General features: G+C 43.5%; 1 protein-coding gene across 5 annotated transcripts in view; it reads left to right on the top strand.

Annotated features, from left to right (window-relative positions):
- The window catches only part of EPB41L4B (erythrocyte membrane protein band 4.1 like 4B), a 143,955-nt gene that overhangs the window by 77,878 nt on the left and 42,221 nt on the right, over window positions 1-23,856 (top strand). For 4 of the 5 annotated variants that reach the window (XM_036855406.1, XM_036855405.1, XM_036855407.1 and 1 more), the window contains one exon: window positions 1,562-1,626. In XM_036855406.1, the coding sequence (XP_036711301.1) occupies window positions 1,562-1,626 (65 nt within the window). Of the gene's footprint in view, window positions 1-1,561; window positions 1,627-3,435; window positions 5,507-23,856 lie in introns of those variants that run through there. The other variant, XM_036855408.1, reaches the window with a different exon arrangement.

Here is a 23,856-nt window from a genome sequence, read left to right as displayed (position 1 = left end):
CTTGGGACTGTCCTTAGAGTTACAGGAGGTTTAGCTTCCCTCTTCTCTGCCCAAGAGTTACAGGTAACCCTCCAGTCATTGTGACTAGCAAAACTGCACATACTCATCTCCAGTTGTCCCCAGGGAGATGTAACGGTCCTGGTGAGAACCATGTGGGTTAACATGAAAAAATACTCCTTGACAGCTTTAGAGGGTGTATAAATTACCAAAGGAGACCAAGGAAGGTTCTGGAATATCCTCCTTCCAAGTCTCTATGGATAAGGTGCCCACCTCTCTCCAATGCATCTGGTTTGGTTGTGTTTGAAGACAAGGTGTATAGAATAGAAGGTCCACTTCTATTCTAGGTTACTTTCTTTTGTTCAAGACCCAGTTGGTGGAGCCTCTTTTGGGGCCTTGGCTGTATGGCCAAAACGCCTGAAACGGTCCAGCTTTGGGCAAATCATCTATCACCTCTGGGTTTCTGTATCCCCTAAGAGAGAGAAATATGAAGTGACTATTTCCAGGAGATTGTAAAGCCCTGGTCAGCTTTCAGATTCTGCCACTGAAATGTTTTCTCCAGGTTCCTCTTTCCAGTAGGATGTCCTTTGGGGGCTGTGGACTTGCTGACAGGCATCCTTGAAGGAGAGGGGCAGCTGGAATACAGAATAGTCAAGGAGGGCATCGCAGGTCCATGAAAATGGAATGAACAGAATTGCTGAGAATTTTTCATAATAGAGAATGGACTTCTGCTTATTAACCAGAACAGCAGGGAGGGAGAAGAAGGGGAAGAAATAATTAAAAGAATAATGGTGGCAAGCCTGTGGTGACTTAAATGTCAGGAGAACCTAATTTGCCCCATAGAAAATTTAGCCTTGAAAAGCCCCAGGGCTTCTGACAGAGTCTGGGACTGCTGCCCTCTGCAGGCCAGAAGTGGACTGGCAGGCAGCCTGCCACCCACCCAGGCCAGCCTTGTCTTCACCCCGGGCCGTTTTGTGAGTCATCAGTCCGGATCCATTTTCTCATGTTAAAATGGGCAAACGACTTCTTTCCTTCTGTTTTAGCAGGATAATGGTGCTCTGGATGGTTTGGGGTTTTGTTTGTTTGTTTCTGGGATGGGGGCAGGGGGGTGTTTGTTTTGGATCACATTTTAGAAAGTTTTTTTTAACAAGAGAGAAAGAGTTCGCCCAGAGTCCTGCTGCCTTGGCATCCTCTGTTCAGTCCTTGTCTGTTTGCAGATGCAACTGCTTACACACAGTTGTCGTCATTTGCAGCAACGACAGAAATTGTTTCTAAAGAATAAATGACCCACGTTCTCCCCGTCTCTCTGGCCCCTTCCACCTGGTTCCCTTGGGAGAGATGAATATTGCCTTGCCTGGGCGCTCTAGGGCACCCTTTCAAGGCAGATGCCTTCCGCTTTCTTCTTGGAGGGCAGCCCCCAGCCTTTGTCACGGGGGAAACGTGATCTCCTGGGAAACGTGCGCTCCCCCAGCCAGGGTTCAGTAAGAGCCTCTCCATTCACAGCCGGTGAAGACCAGTGAAAGCAAAGGGCGTCTAATAATCGAGTTTGGTGTTTTATTTCCAGCCCCAGTATCACCCCAATCTCCACCCCAGCCAGCCTTGGTGGCACCCGCACTCTCCAAACATCAGGTAAGTACCTGAGCTCGTAGAGCCGTCCTTTCCCAAGCTCTCCTTTTCTACTTAGTTATGAATTGAAATTCTGCATCGGAAACCACTGTTAAAGAGTTGTCTTGTCCTGGAAGAGATGAATAACTTGCAAAGCAAAATAAGCCGGTGATGGGTCTGGATTTACTAAAGTTATGCTTGACGAAATAAAAATGAACTGGGTGGGGTTCTTTGTTTTGTTTTGTTTTGTTTTGTTTTAGTCATTCTAACCTCAGATATTTTGGGTTTGGTTTTATGTTTGAAATGTTACTTAAAATTTCTAAGTAACGTTTTCCTGTCCTGAGAATTCATTTACTAAAAATATGACTAAAGCTCAGGGACTTTTGTTGTGGGATTTTTTGAAAGGATTTTTTTTTTTCCAGGGATGGGGTGGAGGGTTGCTTTTTGTGGTGATGGATCTTTTTCTAAACCTAGGGGTCGGTAAACTTTTTCTGTAAAGGGCCAGATAGTCAATATTTTCGGGTTTGTGGTCTCTGTCACAACTACTCAACTCTGCCATGGTAGCTTGAAAGCAGCCACAGACGATACAGAAGTGAATGGGCCTGATTGTGTTCCCATAAAGCTTATTTATGAAAATAGACAGTGTGGGATCTAGGCTGAGGGCCGTGTTTACCCACCTCTGCCCTAACCTACCACAGTCCTTCCTAAGTAAACTGGCACCTGCCTTGTTGCATTTACGGTTAAGCTTGAGATTTTTTTTTAATGCCAGCTTTGTAAAGGCAAACGTTCCTTTCATGATTTGAATTTCAGATCAGTCTTAATTGGTGTTTATGTGTGAAGCTCTTTCAGAAACATAGTTGGTGAATTCAGTTTGCATAAAGTTATTCCTTAGTGAGATTGCTAGCCTTGCTCCTCGAGAAAGTGCGGCGAATGGAGTGATGGGAATAAATCCATTGAGAACAGGGCAAATGAGAGCAGTTAGTTCTTGATAGTTCTTACTAAGTTTGCTGGGGATCCTGTAGGACAACAGTGCAGTTTGATCATAAGCACTTGATATTCATGTAACATTTAAAAGCAAGTTAAACTAGTGAAGTAATACTTCTAAATGTTTCTGTGTTGGAAAGGCCGTTTCTTTTCCAGACATGAGACACAGATTTATAGAAATGCTTTTTAATTTAACCTTGTGTTTACAAAATTTAACACTGATTTTTGCCTGTTTTACCATATTGGTTTCCTTGCGAGGCAGACCCGGCTGGGAGTGCTAGGGAGGCTGGACCAGTGCTGCTTGCAGGTGGCCTTGCTGCCTGGCAGCATCAGTGTCACCTGCAAACTTGTTCATGCAGAGTCCCAGCCCCACCCCAGACCTACTGCCTCAGAATCTCTGGGGGTGGTTCCCAGCACATTGTGTTTTATCAGACTCTCCAGGAAAGGAGAATTATTTGGTCCAGCACTTTTGGAAAATGCTGCACGAGGCTTTCACAGTGTACAGTTCACATGGCAACAGCTCTTGAGAATTCCCGTAGAAAAGGAACCTTTTTCACCACCACCTAGCTTTCCCCAGACTGACTTGATCATCAGACACCCTTTGAGGGATGATGGCACAACCATGGGCAGAGCTGTTCTCGACCTGGAAGTTGATAGAGGACCTGCATCTGAATTTTTAAAATACTTGAAAGTAGAAAATCCATTCATTTCCATCTCCATCTGAAAGCCATCCCCATTTATGTGGTTCATGGTTTTTCTTGTCCGTTTCCTTTGTGCTTATGTTGTTTCACTCACCTCTCTGAATTGTCTTCACACCCCCACTAACCACTCACTCTGCGAACAAAACAGGCCATCCTTTCAGGATGACAGGCCGCATTGGAAAGCATCGGCCAGTGGAGATGACAGCCATTTCGATTATGTCCACGACCAGAACCAGAAGAACTTAGGAGGAATGCAAAGTATGATGTATCGAGATAAACTCATGACTGCACTTTGAGAGACTGAAGCGTCTTACTTCCATTCACCATCATAGTTTCGTTACATCCCATGGAAAGTGTCTTGGCATCCCGTGGACGTGTTTGTAGAAATGTCTTCTAGGAATAGTTCTGAAAGGTGTTTTCAGTGTCTGTGTAAATATTTGAAAATAACCCCAATAGGTAGTCCTAACTTACTGTTGACTGCATTCTCAAAAAATGAAGGTAGTTAAAGGCTCAGGAATCGTTTTGATATTCTGATTTTAAAATTGGAGTATAAGTCTGTGTTTATCGTATTGCTGTGTACCTGATGTTTCTTTGTTATTTAATGAATGGGACCAAAGAAAACCAGAAAAACTTGGAAAGATCACTCCGTAGAGAGTACCATATAGTACAGTGGTGGGAATTGAGGTCACTGGGGCCCAGCCTCTGCCATTGTGTGATCTTGGACAGACCATCTCCCCTCTGTTGGCCTCATTTTCCCCGTCTGAAAAGAGCAAGTTGGACTAAATGATCACAAGGTCCTCTCTAGCTCTACAATTCTGTGATTTATCAACATTTAATATTCTTAGGCTGAGGACATAACATTCAGACCTTCTTTAACAGAGGGTTACCTCTTTCAAAAGCTGAAGAAAGTATATAACATGTTAAAGGTTATATCAATACAGGGAGATTTTGAATTTCCTATCTTAAAGCAGTTTAGTCACTTTGAATTCTCGCAGTTTTATTAATCAGAAATCACATAGCCTTTATTTTTATAGAAGTTGCTGCTCAAGTACAAGAATAATTTTTTAATGTCTTAACGATTGGTGCTGCTAACTTGCGTGCTTTCAGAAGACATAATTATGAATGCACACTGTCAGAATATATAGAGTTTGAGGGTTGGTTTTTATCCTAGGCTTCATTCTTTTAAGAAGCAACATGCAATATGAGATGCATTTATGGCTCAAATTGAAGCGTGTAAAATTTTAGTGAAGTTGTGCCAAAGCATCCCGTGCAAGAGGATAGGAGGGTGTTGCACAGTCTTTCTGTAGAACCAGAAATCAATATGTTGCCTTTTAGGGTAGAACTCGTACCAAACTCTTTATTTCCCACTCCGTTTCAAGCCCCCGAGTAAGACCTTTTTTTCCTCCTGATAGGTAGGCCTGAGATACTTTCCTTAGTATTTTTGTGAAATCAATTCTTGTGCCATTTTTTATATATGTAATTGTAATTTGGCACTTTTAAGCCTTTTTAAAAAAAAATATGTTTCCCTCCCTTGAGATAGTTTATTGCCAAAATCTGATCTTTTATTTTTTTTTTTATTTTTTTGGTTACCACAAAAATCTATCCAGAAGGAGGGAATCCGCTGCACACCCTGCACAGTGGAGTTGATCACCTATAAACGCTCCCTAAGATACATGTTTACAGGTGTATTTCCTTTTAGCAGATGTTTTGGTCCTCAGTTTACGTGCTGCATACAGATAATTGTGTTCTGAATCTTTTGATTTCATTGATACAGTTTTACAAATGTGTTTCTGAGGAATAAAGATTATTCTTGCTTTTTTTTTTTTTTTTGACTCCATCTTCCTTTTATGCTGCACAAGAGGTATCATTTGTGGATGAAGTAGGTGATGGGACTTTGGAAGTCTGAAGGTGAACATTCAGTTAGGTGGCATGGAGCAAACTCATCCTGGAATGAGGTTGCTCTTAGGAAGGGTGGCCCTTCTTGTAGGCTCCGTGGCTGAGGTGTTTATTCATCTGGGGCAGCTTTGGTGAAGGCTCTGATCACAGGTGGCCAGTGGGGTTTCCGCTGTAACAGTCCTGTGGTGAGGGTGGGTGTTTGCCCTGGCGACTGCTGCTGTTTCCGGCAGAGAGACCTCCAAACCTGTGTCTGTGGCCTCCTGGAGATTTGTGTGGCCTCCTGGAGATTGTATACGCTTATCTAATAACCTCTAATAAATACCTTTCTGCCTAAAGTACCTTGAGTGGATTCAATTGTCTGCAACCAAGAGGTCTAACCAGCGTGCATACATATGACCTCCTAATTGTTAAAGGAAGCGTACGGTTTTCATCCTTCAACTTGGCGGACCTTTCTCTACTGCATTTGACAGTGGTGACCACTCGCTCACAGCTTCTTGAAACTAATCCCTTGACTTCTGTGATCTGGGCTTCTCTAGCCCTTGGACTTTTTCTTCTGTCTTTGTCACAGCCTCTTTTTCTGTCTTCCTGTTAAATATTGGTGTTCTCCCAGGGCTCTTCCTCTGCCTACTGCTTTTCTCCCTGAGCACAGTCTACCTGCCCTTCTCGTCTTGTCAAGATTTTATAAGTGCTGTTGACTCTGAAGCTATTATCTCTAATGCAGACTACTCTGTGAGTTTTTCTACTGACATTCCAACTTGTATATCCTCGTACACCTCAAACGTCACATGTCAAAACTTAAATTCATCCTCTTTTACTGAAAAAAACAAAAACAAAATAACTTCACCTGAGTTCTCTTCTTTCTCACCATGGTAAGCATTTATACATCATCCACAGCACCTCTCCCTTTGCCACCCATGTCCAGGCGGTCCTCAGGTCTGTTCAGCTTTTGCCTCCTTAGTATTTGTATGTAGCCCTTCCTCCCTCCTTATCAACACTGATCTTGTAGCAGCGTCTTCTGTCCGGCTGAGAGGTGCTCTTGCTGATCTCTCTGACTCCAGTCTCCCGACGAGCTCATTCTCCTCACAATCACTGGAGTGATCTTTCTAAAACACCATCTGATTGCGTTCTTGCAGTGCTTGATATCTGCCAGGGTTCTCCATGACCCGCAGGATGAAGTCCAAGGCCTTCTCTGAAGTTCCCCCGCTATCTGCTCCTGTCCTATTGCTCTAGCTAGCGTATTTTTCCCCCATTTCTCACCCTCCTGTTTAAACTCCTACAACACCAAACTGCTTGTAGTTCCTGGCATTCACCATACGCTGCTGTTACTCCCATCTGTGCCTTTGCAAATACTGTTCCTTCTGCCGAAAATGCTGTCACTCCCGTCCTCTTTGCCCAACTCCTGCTCATCCCTTAAGCCTCTGCTCAGACGCTGGCTGTCTTCTCCCAGGGACTCTGACTGCCTCCGCCCACCTGTGCAAATTGGGCTAGTTCCTGTGCTCTGCTCCTCTACTCCCCACAGCCCCCGTGTATATCTATGATGTATTCACTATTTTGTGTTAAAACTGCCTTTCTTATTCATCTCATCTTGGAGGCTGTACGTTCCTTAAGTGTAAGCTTTGTGTCACGCTCTCCTTTGTTCCCCGGTGCCTGATGAGTAGCAGGTGCTCAATGAATGTCTGTTCAGCAGATAAATTATTCTGCAATCATTCTAAAGGAAACACCTAACCAGATAACAGGCAGGGATACATCACTTCTGAGCTGGTCTGAAGGTACCTGAACAGCCGTATCCAGCTGGGAGCATCATCTTTTGAGCAGGACTTTGCCCACCACGTATGTTCGGATTCATCTGCTAAATGTGAATATTATTCACTGTGCCCACGGCATTCCCATTGGAGGCATCGCTATAATTCTGAGTGGGGCAAACGACGGTCCAGCCGTGTGATACTGGAAACGCCGGTAGGTTGACCCTGATCCACAGAAACGTACAGGGGCTAGTAGCCAGATGTGTGCTTCAAACTCTGCATATGTCACTTCACTTGATCTTGCCAACTGCTCTGTGAGGTGGGTGATGTTCTTTTCACAAGTGGGGAAGTTCAGGCTTAGGGTCTAACCAAGCAGCTTGCCCATGGTCACTCAATTCTGACTTCAAAGTCTGTGTTCTCCGCTCCTGTGCTTTAATAAGGCCTCTCACCGCTAATTAGTCCACCATTTGGGACCCTGTCGATCCACATCTCCAGGAGACTCTTACTAGATGATGTTGAAGAGTTCACTACACTGAAATCCAGAACTACCAGAAAGCCACCTCCCACCACTATCAGTGTAGTGACTGTCCGTCTCTCCTCCACACCAGTGGTCTATAACCTTGTTCATCACCATCACCAGTGAGCTAGCAACACTTCCCAATACCCCACCCGTCCCCCCATCCCTCCTCCAGCAGTCTAGTTACCCTGTCCATGCAGGCATTCGTGTCCCAACAGCCCCCTTTTCAAAGGAGCGGAGATGGAGCGTTATTTTCTTAGTGAGCCACTCATTTGAGATGATCCGCTTCTTCCTTCCTGAGAGCTCACAAACTGGTTATTTCTTCTGGAATATTACCTGCCAGCAAAACCAAACTCAGTATTCCATAAACTAATGGGATTAGCTTTTTGCATTTTTGAAACTCAGTTACTTACTGGTCTTGATCATCCACTGTTTTTCTGTGATCCCTGAGAATATCTAACAGTGAATTGACGGTATCGTCAGATCGATGTAATTCGTGTGGAATGGAGGTCTTGAATTACCTTGTCCTTCAAAACCCTCTTGCTTGTTTCATTTCTTGGTCTACCACTTCCACTGAAAATGGTCCTCCTTAACAGTGAAGATGAAGGAGTAAGGACAGTGCAGGAGTCCTTTGTTTTTCTTGCCTGTTAATATCCCAGTATGCTTCCAGGTCAGTGACTCCAGCCTCCTGGGTCCTGCTCTGAACACAACAAATGATAGATCCTTTTTGTTGCCCTTAATTTTCCAGCTTTTAACTAGTCTTTTAAGATCTGAGCTCATCAAAGAGCTCCTTCAGCAGCCGTATTGATCCATTTGGATGAGTATTTCCCACACATGGCTCTAAGTGAATTCCCTGACTGACTGAATCTTCCAAAAGTACCAGGTAAATACCCTAAATAGCCCTAGAATGATTTGCTTCCACCGTTTTGCTATAGGAGGCAACAAATGCCTAGGCAAGGTATAAGGGGGCAGAGAGAGAGAAAAAGCAAACTGCAGCTAAAGAAAGGAAAGTCCCTTTGCACATGAAAGGTGGCACGTTTTAAGAAACCCCAGAGATACCTAAAAGGTGAAATAGAGGTGAAACCGACATTCAACTGAGACTCCACTAAAGAAGAAATCCTCAACAATTCTGCAAAAAGGCCCATTTCCCCCCAAATTAGGAAGCCAAATAATCACTTGGACAGCTTGTTAAAAATGAAGATTGTGGGGCTTCCCTGGTGGCGCAGTGGTTGAGAATCTGCCTGCTAATGCAGGGGACGCGGGTTCGAGCCCTGGTCTGGGAGGATCCCACATGCCGCGGAGCAACTAGGCCCGTGAGCCACAACTACTGAGCCTGTGCGTCTGGAGCCTGTGCTCCGCAACAAGAGAGGCTGCAATAGTGAGAGGCCCGCGCACCGCGATGAAGAGTGGCCCCCGCTCGCCGCAACTAGAGAAAGCCCTCGCACAGAAACGAAGACCCAACACAGCCATAAATAAATAAATAAATAAAATATTAAAAAAAAAAAAAAGAAGATTGTGAGGCTCTATTTAGGTGGTCAGGGTGAGACCTAAGAACCTTCCTTTTAGTGGTCACTCCAAGGAGAGTCTGAGGTGGGCAGGCGCAGGATCACACTTTGGAAAAGCACAGCTTCCTGTATTGTTATGTTTGCCCTTGTTTTAGTGGCTCAATTTTTAACTAATTAGAGGCCAACTCTTTTTCTTAAAGAGACATGGTGTTCAAAAGTAAATGGACTGGGACTTACCTGGTGGCGCAGTGGTTAAGAATCCGCCTGTTGGTGCAGGGGACACGGGTTCGAGCCCTGGTCCGGGAAGATCCCACATGCCGCAGAGCAACTAAGCCCGTGCGCCACAACTACCGAGCCTGCGCTCTAAAGCCCGCGAGCCACAACTACTGAGCCCGTGCGCCACAACTACTGAAGCCTGCGCGCCGAGAGCTCGTGCTCCACAACAAAGAGAAGCCACCGCCATGAGAAGCCCGTGCACTGCAACGAAGAGTAGCCCCGGCTCGCCGCAACTAGAGAAAGCCTACGCGCGGCAACGAAGACCCAACGCAGCCAAAAATTAAAAAAAAAAAGTAAATGGACGGATACATCATAATAAGCGGCTACATCTGTCTGCTCAGCATAGCTTTGCACTTCCTTGGGCTCATGGTGAAGCAGAAGAATGTAAGAATTCTAGTGGTTCTTTATATGGCTTTAATTTCATCACAACCTCCCTCCCCCAAAATCTGTCAAACCAAGACTTAGGTCATTGTTGGGCCCTCCTGCTGAAGTGAGAGGCTAGTGAATTCCAACCACTCGAGGAGGAGAGGGCATAGCACACCCCAATCTAAGGACCCGTGCCAAGATTAGAGCCCACGGTGGGGTAACAGGTGGAAGTTTACAGAAGCAGAATGGCAGGATGTTGCAGGCTGATGAGAGAAGACTGCAGAACCCAGTGTGGAGTGGTGCTTTTGTTGGAGCAAGAGCACCTAGTTCTCAGACTAGGTGAAATGTGGACACGCTTTGGAATCTCAGGTAGTTTGAATCCCAGCTTTGCCCCTCGCTAGCCATGTGACCTTTGGCCAGTTTCTTATCTTCTCTATGCCTCATTTTCCTCATCCCAAAATGGAATTTAACAATATCTCACCGTTATGAGAATTAAATGGCACTGTATGTGTAAGGTGCTTTGCACAATGTTTGATGCTAGCTGGTAGCAATTTTTAGCAGTTTTTGAGATTTAAGGCCTTAGCAGTCCATGTAGCGAGAAACAGGACAAGGAGATTCAAAGTCTAGCTCAAGGAATGGTGTATCTCCTAGGTTGACGGGTTGCGATGTATGGTCTAAGTTTAGCAACAGAAAGGGGTGCTTCGTTCCAAAGGAAAGATCAGATGGAAGAGAGTTCACACAATAGGTGAAGACACAGCTCTGAAACTCTTACAAGCGAAAAGAAGAAACAGCATGGGGATGTTTTGAGAGGAGATAAAAGGAAATAGAAATGATATTTCTGTCTGAGAATACGAAGAAATAACTGTCCAGGGGGAATGTGGGCAATGCTTTCCGACCTGCAAATGGGAGAATGGCCCTAGAGAAGGAATTGGTGAGACCACAGAGAACCCATTCTGCTGGGACATTTGGGACTCAGAAGTTGAGAGAATTGAAACAGATCTTCTGCTCAGTTCCCAGCCTGTCCCAACTTGAGATTTCATCTTACACAAAGCAGAGGAAGCTTTTAACTATTTGGAGACTAAGTAGAAAGATAGTAATAAAGAGAACTGCTGTGCTATTCAACCTTTTTTAGTAAGTAATACAGACAGTGGTAAAAGTTCAAAAATATCCAAAAGTTACTTTTCCTTTCCACCCTCTTATTCCCTAGTTTTCCCGAGAGACAAACATTGTTAGCATTTCTTGTCAATCTAGAGCTATTCTGTGTTTAAACAAGCACATATTTATTTAACCAATCAATACTGATGGACATTTAGGCTGCCCTGAATCTCTAAAATGACAGCTTTGCCGCCATCCTTGTACACGTCGTGCACTTGAGCAAATCCATCTGTAGAATAAATTCCTTACAAGTAGAGATGCTGGGCCAAAAGGAATTGTGTGTATTTAATTTGGATATTGCCTAATGAAGTTTCCCTCCAAAGATATTCTACCTGATTACGCCTCTCCCCACTATACACACAACAGCTATTTGACAGGGCCTCTGTGATCCCACAGGAAGCATGCACCTAGCCTTCGCTAACTTTTTTAAAACCTTGTTAGTCTGGTGGGTAAAAATCAGGATTTCTGTTTCAATTGTATTTCTCTATAAGCAAGGTGGCACACCTTTTTATCGTTTTGAATGCCATTTGTTCCTTGTTTACTGTGAAAGATCTGGAGGCCCTAATCTTGAGTCATACTCTTTAATAAAGATCAGAGTGATGAAGTAAAATCCGTCTTCTCAGCCTTTTTATAGTGAAGAAAGGGAAGGCTGGGAAGAGTCGATCTTTACCAGACATTCTGTGAAAGCAGCTTTCCAGAGGTTCAGATAACAATCAGCATGATACCTGCATGCCCTGGAGATCTGAAAAAGGAAAAGGGGCAGCATAATAATAGCCAGGATGAAGGAATTGATTTCTAATATCCATGTTTCCTTTCCCTTTTGGGAGTTGATTAAGAACTTTACACTCAGACACTGTGAATTTCCCTGGTGCATTTGATCAGGGAAGGACGGATTTACATTTAATTACAATTAAAATTCTAATATATGGAATCTAAAATCACAGCCACATCCCAAGACTCGCCAGTGGTTTTATTGGGAAAAGGCTGCAGAATTTAAAATACCAAACGGCTTAGTCTAGGCAATCCACTAAAAAGGGTTAGAAAATAATTAGAGGAACATCCCTGTAGGCTCATGTTACAAGAAACCTGCAGAAACCTACCTAATCATCCCCTACTGAATAGTGAATGGTTTAAACCTCTACTTTCTACAGCTGAGACCTCAAAAGCAAGAGGTGTTGCTATGCTAACGGCTCCACTAGCCCGTTGCATTCCGTGGCTGGATAAAGATGCTGTAACTATATTAAAGGCAATTTTAAAAGCCCTTAAAATTAGGCCCAGTGTATGGCTTCAGAGGCTAACTAGGGAAGTTTATAATAGAAGCTTCTGAAGAACCTCCAAGAATTGGGGAACAGAGAGAGGACCGTTTGAAGAGATTTTTAAGCACGAATGAAAACCAAAATAGATTAATCCCCATCTGTATCCCCTCAGAACCTCGTACCCCACATTCAGTTCCTGCTCACACTTGATCTTGTGCAATTAGAATGTCCAGGACCTGCCCTGAACAGAGTGTGCATTTCATTCATCCAACTTGAACTTCTTTCTGGAATGAATAATAATTTCATTCATTTGGGTGAGTTGGATGGTGTCTGCCGAGTGGAAAGATAACACTCGCAAGCTCATGCCCGATTCTGCCGTAACTCTTGCAGAATGCAAAGGGTGATAAAGAACGGGCTCTTTGGACATTATTTTACACACTAGCAGCTGTGCTTTCATGGCAACGACAAATTGTCTTACTGTTCCTTGAGGGCTCCCATGTGATGCTATTGGGGTATGCATTTAAAGCAGTGGCTAGTGGCAAGTCCATTAATGCCGTTATCCACCTGAAGAAAGAAAGAAAAGAAAAGGAATCTTCTTTTAAGGCAAAGAGTGAGCACTGAAATGCAGAAATGAGAGGCAAAAAGAAAATCTGTAAGAAACCAAGGGAAAACAGTGTTGGATTTGTTAGAAGTGAATGCTGTAAAGGAAAACAATATTTATGTCAGTATTTTTTTCCTTAAGGCAGGAAAAAGATTGAATACATTCTTAGTCATGAGCCTCTGTGCAAAAGTGAACTCATGAAATATTGATTCTTTGGACTCAGATCCTGAAATTTATCTGGAATTGCTAAAGTCCTAGATCTCGCCACAAAGTTACAGAGCCCTTCCTCACAGCTTCTTGCTGTCTCCCACACAGACAATTAGAATAAGACCTTGTAAAACTTAGCAAGAACGGCATCAATGTAAAATGGATTTCCTGGCAGAAAATGTTCAAGGCCTGCTTGTCTGCTTACAGCCATTCACTGACACCAATGGATACCAGTTTCACCAAAGGAAAACTCCAGACTCAAAGATGGATGCACACATCCTACCGTAGCTCACACGGGACAGAGACCCCGTTACCACCGAACAAATCGTAAAGGCTCTCATCATTCCTTAAGATGTGGAATATTTTACTCTGCAGTTTTGCCGAGACCATTATGAATTGTTAGGGACAACTGGGGAATTTGTGACCAGAGTGAAGCTTTTATGAATTGACACTTGATAAATTACCTAGGGAGAGTTCAGTTTTAATGCACTACACCATTCATCCAACAGATATTTACTCCGCTGCCTCTTGCTATTGAGGAAGACACCATCTTTGGCTCCAGGCACCTAGTAAACTAATGAAAACAAGAGCTCCCAGTCTACTGTGGATTCAGATATCACCTGTGCTAACACTGACTGGACAGTTCCAAGTTGATTGCCTGGAAAATGTCTTGAAAGAAATACAAATTGGGAAAAAATTTTTTCTGCCGGTTAGTAGTCCATATAAAGGAGTAAATAACGCCAAAAAACGCAATTTTGACCTTTTCAGACAAGAGAAAAATGAGGTAGGGGCATCGTTTCTCTCTAGTCGCTTTTTAAAAAATTTCTTACACTAAGTTAGTGTAAGAGATCATCCCAAATTAATAGACCTAACATTCATAATGTGTCACATTTCTAAGATGTTGGTACAATTTTCTTCTCAAACCCATTATGAAAAAGGTGCAGTTTTTCAATTATACTCTTACTGTCAGATAGTATGCTTGCGCTAAATTCAATAAGGACTTGTAGCAACATGTTGGTGTAATGCCTACTCTGTTTAGTCTCTGCTAAATTAAAATGGAAATGAGTGACAGGTATCCTGGAAACCAGGATGGGTAAATGCACCTTCTCCTGTCTCTCATCTGGACATGGCAGAGATCAAATTATTTCATTGATCTGTAGTTCCTGAGGTATAAATGCTTAATAAATGATTGTCTGAAAATGCGGTGTCTGGGCAGATAAGTGAAATCAGTTACCTAAGGTCATAGCCAAGGGGCAGCACAACCAAAGCTAAGTGCCAACCAGCATTCTTTTAATGTCATTATACTGCTGCTTTCATCATCCACATGGCAAAGCAGTGTCTCTTGGCACTGAAGAGAGCACAGGGCTCTATAGTCAGGTTGCCTGGGTTCAAATTCCAGCTCTGCCATTTACTAGTTGTGTGTCTTGGGAAAGTTAATTAGTCTCTCTGTTCCTGTTTCCTTATCTGTAAAATAAGGATAGTAATAATTGTTCCTTCTTCAAATGTTGGAAGATTAAGTAAATTCATAGATGGCATAGTGCTGGGCACTCAGAAGTGTTAGCACTTTTTTTTTCTCCTCTGAGGGTATTAATGCACTAGTGTTCAGTCAGGAGGTATGATTCTGGCTGACACCATCTGCTGTGATAACATGGTACTTGAGTGGATTCTGCTAAGAGAGTCCCAATCAAGAGCCACAGTTCCAGGCTAATGGATTGAATTATGAACTAGTAATGATGCTTCCCAGCTTTATTTATTTATTTATTTAAATTAATTAATTTATTTGTTTGTTTTTTATTTTTGGCTGTGTTGGGTCATCATTGCTATGCCCGGGCTTTCTCTAGTTGTGGGGAGCAGGGGTTACTCTTTGTTGCAGTGCGCGGGCTTCTCATTGCGGTGGCTTCTCTTGTTGCAGAGCATGGGCTCTAGGCACGCAGGCTTCAGTAGTTGTGGCACATGGGCTCAGTAGTTGTGGCGCATGGGCTCTAGAGCACAGGCTCAGTAGTTGTGGCTCACAGGCTTAGTTGCTCCGCGGCATGTGGGATCTTTCCGGGCCAGGGCTCGAACCCATGTCCCTTGCATTGGCAGGCAGATTCTTAACCACTGCACCACCAGGGAAGCCCCTGCTTCCCAGCTTTTTCTTGTCCTTGGCACCCATAGAAAATGTGTTGTTGTATAGCACACAGGGGTAAGCAGACAAGGGTGCTTGAGGCTCCCGGCGCCCCTGGTCCTGTCCACTTGCTCCAACAACTGAGAGAATGAAAGGTTCAACCCACTTGCCACCTTCTGAGGCCTATCAGTTGGGAAGCTTTACTGTTTGTCAGCAACTCCCTGATGCTTTAGTTCTGATTAGGAACATAGAGGTGTCCCCACTTAGGCTAAAAGTAAAATAGGTGCCAGCTTGCCCCAACCAGGCTCTTCTGGAAGGTGTTTAGAGAACTTATGTGCTGCTCTATGGGCTGCATAGAAGCGGTTCTTGCCTTCAGGAACCCTGCTATGAAGTTGAGACATGTGCCAGGATTGGTAAAAGAGTAACTGAGTACAGGCAGCACCTAAAGGTGAACTGAGCAATCCAGAGAAGATGCCAGATGACTTTGGACAGAGAGGATGTTCACTGTGCTCTCCTAAGAGACTTCAAGCTGGCACATCACATATGGGGGACTTCTTGGCCATCCAGACATTGGCGTTCTGTTAAAAGCAGAGCATCTGTTGAGGCCTTGGCCTTTCTAGCTGATGATTTGGTTGTTTGGAAGGTAGAAGAAACACTGCCCTGGCGGTATTGTTTTGTTAATTCTGGTCAGCAAGGAAGACTGGGTTGGAAGTGTATAAGTGACAAGACCCTTGGAAGAAAATGACCCTGGTGTCTTAGAGTCATTAATATGAAATGAGTGGAATTCAGGGTTTAATCCTCCATGTATTCTAATCTTTAGAAGATCAGATTTCAAAAATGTTAAACAAGGGTAGACCTAAAAGGGAATATTTTTCACACGGACTATGACTATATCAGATAGTCTGAAAGATGAAGGCATTCAGAGCCCACAGTTTAAAACAGTATTTTAAAGAGAAGGAAGGTAGAACATATGACCAAAAACAAAGGGGCAGAGATCTTTTTTTTTTTTTTTTTAAAAAAAGGACTTCTGTAGATGCACACTTTGGTCAGGGCAAAAAGATGAACAATTTAATAGCAGAGCCATCTTGAGGATGGTATGTGAGATTAACAGGACAGAAGAAGAGCTGCTCAACTTCTGTTTCGTTTTTCTCTTTTTCAACAAGGAAGCCAGTCAGTATGCTAACTACAGAAAGATGAAAAGAACAAAGAGAATGAAACTGAAGTCCAAGAGAGAGTAGTCAGGAAATATTTTACTGCTTTACAGTTAAAGTTTTCAGGTTGAGAAAAATGACCTTGAAGAAAATTTGCATATGTCATTGCTGAGCCAGCACCAAAACACTTTGAAAAACTATGGAGTCTTGGGAAATGCCAGAAGAATAGACAAGGAAATGTCATACAGATTCTTAAAAAATGAATTCTAAAACCTGGAGTGATAAGCTTGATGGTAATACCAAGAAAAGTTTGAGAACAGATTCTTTTTTAAGCACTTAGTAAAGTAGTGTTCACTTAGGAACAGAATGGATTTGTTCAGAATAAGTCATGCTAATCTTTCAAGATTCTTAGTAGGCCAACAGTAGAAGGACTGTCTCTAACCTGATAAGTAGAATTTGTCACAAATCAACATTTAATTTAGATTGTAGATTTAAGATAATCTACATACTTCAGAAATAAGACAAAGATGATTGCTAATATTCAATATCATTCTAGAGGCCTTACCAATGCAATAAGCCAGGAAAACAAAATAAAGAATAAATGCTAGGAAGGAAGAAACAAAATTCATGTGATTATCCTAACATACAAGTGAATTTCAATTAATAAGAGTTCAGCAAAGTGACCAGAGGTAGAAATACCTTAAAATCAGTAGTTTTATATATCTAGTAGTAAAAAAAATTAGAGAAAATGTAATAATTAGTGAGATCCCATTTTCAATTGTGACAAAACTGATATATGGATAGGAATAAAGTTAATAAGATATGTTCCATACCATTATGGAAAAGTTAAAAATTCTGACTGAAGGACATTTAAGAAGATCTAAATAAATGGTGAGAAATACCTTATGAATACATTCTCCCAAATTAATCCATTATATTTAATGCTGCAAATCATAATTCCACTGGGATTTTTTTGGTAATAACTTGAATTGTAAAGTAATCTGGAAGACTGAGTGCATGATAATAGCCAAGAAAAAACAAAAGAAAAAGAAAAACGATGTGTGAAAGGAAACAGGATTTGTCCTATCAGATATTAAAAAGCCCAAATATTAACACAAAAGTAAGTAAGACAGTCTGGTGCTGGTTTAGCAATAAATAAATAGTTCAATAAAAAGATGAAGAATCCAGGGCTTCCCTGGTGGCGCAGTGGTTAAGAATCCTCCTGCCAATTCAGGGGACACGGGTTCGAGCCCTGGTCCGGGAAGATCCCGCATGCCGCGGAGCAACTAAGCCCGTGTGCCACAACTACTGAGCCTATGCTCTAGAGCCCGCGAGCCACAAGTACTGAGCCTGCGTGCCTAGAACCCATGCTCCGCAACAAAAGAAGCCACTGCAATGAGAAGACCACGCACCGCAACAAAGAGTAGCCCCCGCTCGCCACCAACTAGAGAAAGCCCGTGTGCAGCAACGAAGACCCAACGCAGCCAAAAATAAATAAATAAAATAAAATAAAAAATTTTTTAAATCATAAAAAAATATGAAGAATTCAGAAATAGATACAGGTAGATAATTGTGTATCAGTCATGGACAATCAGAACTGAAATCACTCTAGGCAGGTTTCTTACAGAAGGAATTTGATACAGGGAATTGATTACACAAGGGATGAAGAACTAAGTAGCTAAAGTGACCAGTGAGGCAACCCAGAAATTAGCAACAGTAGAACCTGCTTATCACTCATAGAGCTGGAGAGACAAAGAGACAAAGAGAGATGGCAGTATTCCAGAGCCCAGGAGCTGGGGCCACAGGGAGTCAGTCTAGTGGAAGCTGAAGCCCCAAGGGACTCAACTACTGCTGAAAACATCCCCTGAGGCAGAAAGAGATGAGGGAGAAATACTTAGCTCCTTTTCCTACCCTCCAGTCTGTCAGTGACTCCCATTGGTCAAACCTACATAGAAACCGGAGGGCAGGGAAACTGGGAAATGCATTTCCTTGGAAACACAGCAGGTCAGGGGCACTCAGGGAGGGTAAGGTAAAGGTAAGGAGAGAGGTGTCCAACCCAGCCTGGGGAGGAGCCAATAAAGAAGAATTATGTAGATATTGTGAGGGAAAGGTCTCTTTTTTCCTGAAATGTAGAACCAGTTGTCTTAACATCACCCAGGGACATGAATACATGTGATATGACAGTCTCTATCATTGGGAAGGCAAGATGTGTACACAAAGATGTCTTAGGCAGTGGGGTTCTAAGGAGGTCTTGGGATTTTCCTGATGAGTGCATCTGCTGCCTTAAATAGAAGCCAAGGCAGATGGGAAGATGTAGCAGATGGGCGGCACTTGGGGCACTTGGTGAGCAGAGAGGTGGGAGTCCTGGATTGTGTCCGACTCAGCCAGTTACCCACTGTGTGACCTGGTCACCTCATCCCCCCAGTGGGTCCCCGTTTCCCCATATGCAAAATGAGGAGGTTGGACTAGGGCATTGTTTCTCAGCCCTGGCTGCACCTTGGATTTAGAGATAGATGATGTAATTAGCCAGGGTAAGGGTTGTACATTGATAGTTTTCAAAATCTCCCTTGGTTGATTTTTTAATCAGCTTTATTAAGATATAAATTAGATACCATGCAATCCACCAATTCAAATTGTACAATTTAATAGTTTTAGCATTTTCACAAAGTAGTACAGTCACTACAATCTAATCTTACAGTATTTTAACTTCTCCTAAAAGAGACCCCATACCCATTAGCAGTCACTTCCTATTTCTCCCCATCCTCCCCAGTCCTAGGTAACCACTAATCTACTTTCTACCTCTATGGATTTGCCTATTCTGGACATTTCATATAAATAGAATTATGTTTTCAAGGTTTATTCATGTCATAGCATGGATCAATATTTCATTCCATTTTAAAATTGAATAATATTCTGTTGTATGGATATACCAGATTTTATTTATCTGTTCATCAGTTGGTGGACATTTGGGTTGTTTCTACCTTTTGGCTCTTGTGAATAATGCTGCTGTGAATATTCATGTGCAAGTCTTTGTATGGACATGTTTTCATTTCTCTTGGGTATATACCTGGGAATGGAATTTCTGGGTCATATGGTAACTCTATGCTTAACCTTTTTGAGAAACTGCCAGGCTGATTTCCAAAGCAGTTGTGCCATTTTACATTCCCACCAGCAGTGTAGAGGGTTTCCTCTGGTGCTTTTAATATTCATCCAGAATTTAAAGCCACCTAACTGGATGATATCTGAGTGGCTCTGTTTCTACAATTCTATGATTTTTTTTTTTTATCCAAGATTAGATCCCCAGGGCTGCCCACAGAAGCCCACGTCACCCAGAACTTGGCTGAGCTGTAGAGTGTATGATTGGCTCCTCAGAGCACCCTGATAACTCCCAGCCTTAGTTTTAAGAGAAAGCCATGTAAGTTCTGTGTTCCAGCTCAGGACCCTCCCCCATCCCTGCCCTGCGCAGGTCATAGTTCTGGCGATGGATTCTGGAGGATTATTCTGAATAATCATACTGTTATTATACTAAATACTACAACTATTATAATAATTAATATAACAATGGTATAATAATATTATCATTATTATAATGTTATAATATTATACTTATAAACCTCTGAATAATTATCCCATTTTTCAGTATGCAATGCATTTTGATTGAGTACCACGTGTTTAGCCTGCTGGGATCCCAGAGTCAGGGAGGGGAGAGGCTCTGGTGGGATTAGGCAGGGCTGTAAAAGTCCCCCAACCATGCATCTGCAGAGCCGTGTCCACCCCTAATGCAGTCAAGAACATCCCATATGACACAGGCACCCCCAGTAGGAACACTAACTTTTCTAGAGTTGGAAGTAGAATGGGAGTAGGGGCTTCCTCCAAGAGAAGGGAAGAGAAGAAACTAGATCTGGTTCAACTTCTCACTTCACATCTACTAACAGGGCACGTTACCCACCTTCACTAAGTCCCACTGTAAAAGGAGGTAGCACCAGCTTCCTTGCAGGGTAACTGTAAAAGAAAACCATTAAAGCGCCTAGCACGTGCTAGGCACAAAGCAGCCCCCTTCTTCCACACCAGATCCTTTCAACTGCCAGCTCATGGAAGCAGGGGCTGATGTCTACATACCCCTCGTCCATCACCCTCTGAAAACCAGGACTTGTGACCTCCTTTCCAGAATGCCAGAAGCCTGGTGAATCTCAGTCTCTATTGACGGTGAGCACAGAGCTGGCCTCATCTCCTAAACCTTAGCCACTGGGCCCCGAGGCTTGTGGGCTGCTGAGTGCTGCCGGACCCTCTGGGTGGGCTTGACCTTCTCTGAGGTCCCTGTGGACAGGACAGCTGCACAACTCCAGTGGATGCCATTTACATCATAGTTGATGTGACTGTCACCTCCTGGAGTTCTGCAGGGAACAGTCCACGAGGCCAGGAACAGTGATTTCCTTAACAGACCCATAACCCCACACAGTGCCATAAGTTAGGATCTCCAGGATGGTCCTCTGTGTGTATGAGCTGAGAAAGCACCCAGGTCATTCCACGCCTGCTTATGAACCTTTGCTCTTCTAGAAACTCTTACTCTCAGAGATCCAGGTAGCTTCTCTGAGCCTCATCTATTTCTCTTCCCGTTTGTCTCTTTCTCAGTCTTCCCCAAAAGTCACAGTAAAGTGAAAATCACACACGTTATTAAATACAATTTATCACTCTCTGCACATATATTTATTTCCTGTTTAACTTTTCACTCTGGGTTTCCTGGAAATAAAACACACACACACACACACACACACACACACACACACACACACACACACTTTTAACTTGGAAAATCAAGAAGGTACGTGAGACTACAGCTTCATTCCAGGTCTGCGGCAGACATCACTCATCAATCACAGCACTCTATCCTCCTGAGCTGGCACAACCTCAGAATCCTTTTTCATCTTACATTCCAAGTAGAGAGTGAGCATCAGTTGGAGATGGCATGGGAGATGATGTCTATTTACCATTCCTCAGAAATTCTTGCTCAAAACTTTGCAACACTACCTACAGCCCTGAATGTACACCAGATCTCTGCTATAGGACATCTTGCTCCTTGGGTGTTCATTCTCACATACAGTGTAACCTGTTTGAAGCTCAATCATAGTTTTCCCTCCTCCAAGCAGCCTTCACTCCCAACATCCTTTTTTCAATTAATGGTATGCCATTTGCCTGGTCCTCCAGGCTAAAAAATTCAAAAATTTCTGACCCCTCCATGTCTCTGTGTTCTCCCCTTCTCGAAACCTGCCAATACCCCCCATCCTGTCACTCTCTTCCTTTCAGTGTTTCTGTGGTTTATCTCTACTGCCTAGACCATTATAGTCCCCATTCAGACCTTTAATAGGCTGGCGGCAGTGTGGAAGGAGGGCGGGGTGGAAGGTGAGCCTTGAGGTGTAAAGCGTCCCAGGCTGTAGGGAATTTTCTCTGTTCTGAGCTCCCAGTCTCTGTGCCTCCTTAGGACAGATATTATTTTCAACATATTTGAGACACAGGAAAATAATGCCCATGGGATTTGCAGTTCACACCTTTGTCGTCACATCCCAGCTCCACAGCCGCCATTTTTCCTTCCTCCCTCTCTCCCTGCTTCTTGCCTTTTCTCCCTCCCGCCTTCCCTTCCTTCCTTTCATCAGATTATTTATGGAGCACCAATTATGTGCTAATCAAAGTCTCTACGTGTATACAATGGGATATTTAATGTAAAATAGGTAGCCCAGTGCCTGGGATAGAGCAAGTACTGGATAAATAGGTGGGGGAAAGGCTGATTCTCAGACCTGGAAATGCACCAGAAATCACCTGACCCTGTCACGTCACAGAGGAGGAACCTGAGGCCCAGAGCAGCTGCCCGAGGTTCCTGCACAAAGTTGGGCAGAACTAAGACAAGAAGCCAGGCGTCTCCATGACAACTTGGCGCACGTTTTGCTGCCACCATTACTGCCTCCACGAGGTGGGTGGATACCCTTGGTTATGTTTCAAGGTGGAGAGGTGAAGCTGGACTCTGAACCCAGAAGCCAAAGTCACGCCTTCTTCCACATTCTTACATACACACACACACACACACACAATGTGAGACTGTCCTGAGCCAAGTCTCCAGAAGGCAGCCAGGGTGGACCAAAGACCCAGCTCACGGGGCAACGTGGGGACAATGGTGCTGTTTCTTCCGGAAAGCATCCTGCATCTGCAGCAGAGGCCTCCTCTGTACCTCCTTCCCCCAGCGCCCACACGCCAGGCCTGCAGGCCCTGCCTGCCCTGCTTCAGAAACAGCCCAGAGGGCTGCTCTTCCATCCACTGAGTTTGTCCAGCCCCACCCCGTCACAGTCTCCTAACGAAGAGACTGGGGTGTCTGTCCTCCACGCAGCCCTCAACACGAACTTGCTAAAATGGAACTCCAATCATGTCTCGCCTTTGCTTAAACCCTTTCCACTCCTCACTTCCGCTCCAGCCATCCTGCTCTTTCAACCGTCATTCCTTTGCTCAGACTATTCCTTAGGCCTGTAATAGCCATTTCTACCTTTTCACTTGAAAGACATTCCACAAAACAAATAAACAAACAAAAAACAGTAACAGGGTAACACACCTTCACTGCTTTAGAGCATGTGAGTTATAAATGAGAGAAACCCAACCACATCAAACAAAAATAAATAAATAGAATTTATTGGACCTTGTAATTAAAAAGGTCACTGGTAGAACCAGCCTCAGGCAGGGCTGGAACCAGGGGTTCAAATGATAACATTGGGGTTTTTTCTTTCTTTCCATCTAGCTTTCCCCTCTGCTCATCTTGTCTCCCTTTGTGCCTTGGCCACTTCCCACAGATACTCCTTTGTGTCCAGGGAATATGGTCATAAAGTAGCCTCAACTTATATCATCCTCATAGCCAGATCTGACTTATCCGTGTGTCACAGTAGATGCAGTGCCTTGGGCTCACAATACTTTGGGCCCACAAAAATGGTTTCATTTCTTTTAAGTCAGAAGAAAAAAACTGAACTTTTAGTTGAGGAAAATGGTTTAGTATCCAATAATATATTCATTTTTATACAAATGCAGTCATAAAATATAATTTTAAATTTTTTATGGAGAAGAGGTGAAGGCCAAAGTGCTTAGGACCCACAAATCACAATAAGGCCGTGTTTGACTCTTAAAAAGGAAGAGAGACACTTTCTCTCCGTTTCCATATGTTAAACCTACAGGAAACTCTATCCCTGATTGGATCATATCCCAGAATAAGTCACTCTACCTGGAAGGAGGGAAGAGTCTGATTGGCCCACCCTGAGGGGAAATATCAACCTCATACAAACACAAGAAATGTGGTTTCCTGTAAGAAGAAGGATTCTGCTTCAAGAATGTCCACCAAAATTTGACTGTCTCTCCCAATTGATCCCCCCCTTATGATTCCTTTCCCAGCACCTTCACCAGCCCCAGAAAAACTGGTTGCCTTTACCTCTATGCTCACTTAGCGGCTTGTTCTAGGGTGATTGTAACTGATTGAATGACAGAATTTCCTACCCTGAGGTCTGAGCTCCTTGAAGACAGAGTGAAGGAGTGGGCAGTAGAAATCTGGTCTACGGGAATGAGCAGAAAGAGGGGTTAGCTCTGCTTAGGGGTGTGAGGAGGAGATCTTTGATCTGGGTCTCAAAGGCTGGAAGTCTTCCTGGAGGAAGGGGTGTTTTAGCTGGGTTTAGGGATGAGGAAGGACTCCAGGGGACAGAAAGAGGTGAAAGGCACAAGGATGGGAAGGACTAGGGTGTAGAGAAGAATATAGCAGGAGATGAGCT

Source organism: Balaenoptera musculus, chromosome 6, assembly GCF_009873245.2.
Source record: "Balaenoptera musculus isolate JJ_BM4_2016_0621 chromosome 6, mBalMus1.pri.v3, whole genome shotgun sequence".
NCBI classification, from domain to species: Eukaryota; Metazoa; Chordata; class Mammalia; order Artiodactyla; family Balaenopteridae; genus Balaenoptera; species Balaenoptera musculus.
The sequence above is the reverse complement of the archived record's forward strand: the minus strand, read 5'-3'. Positions and strand labels throughout refer to the sequence as shown.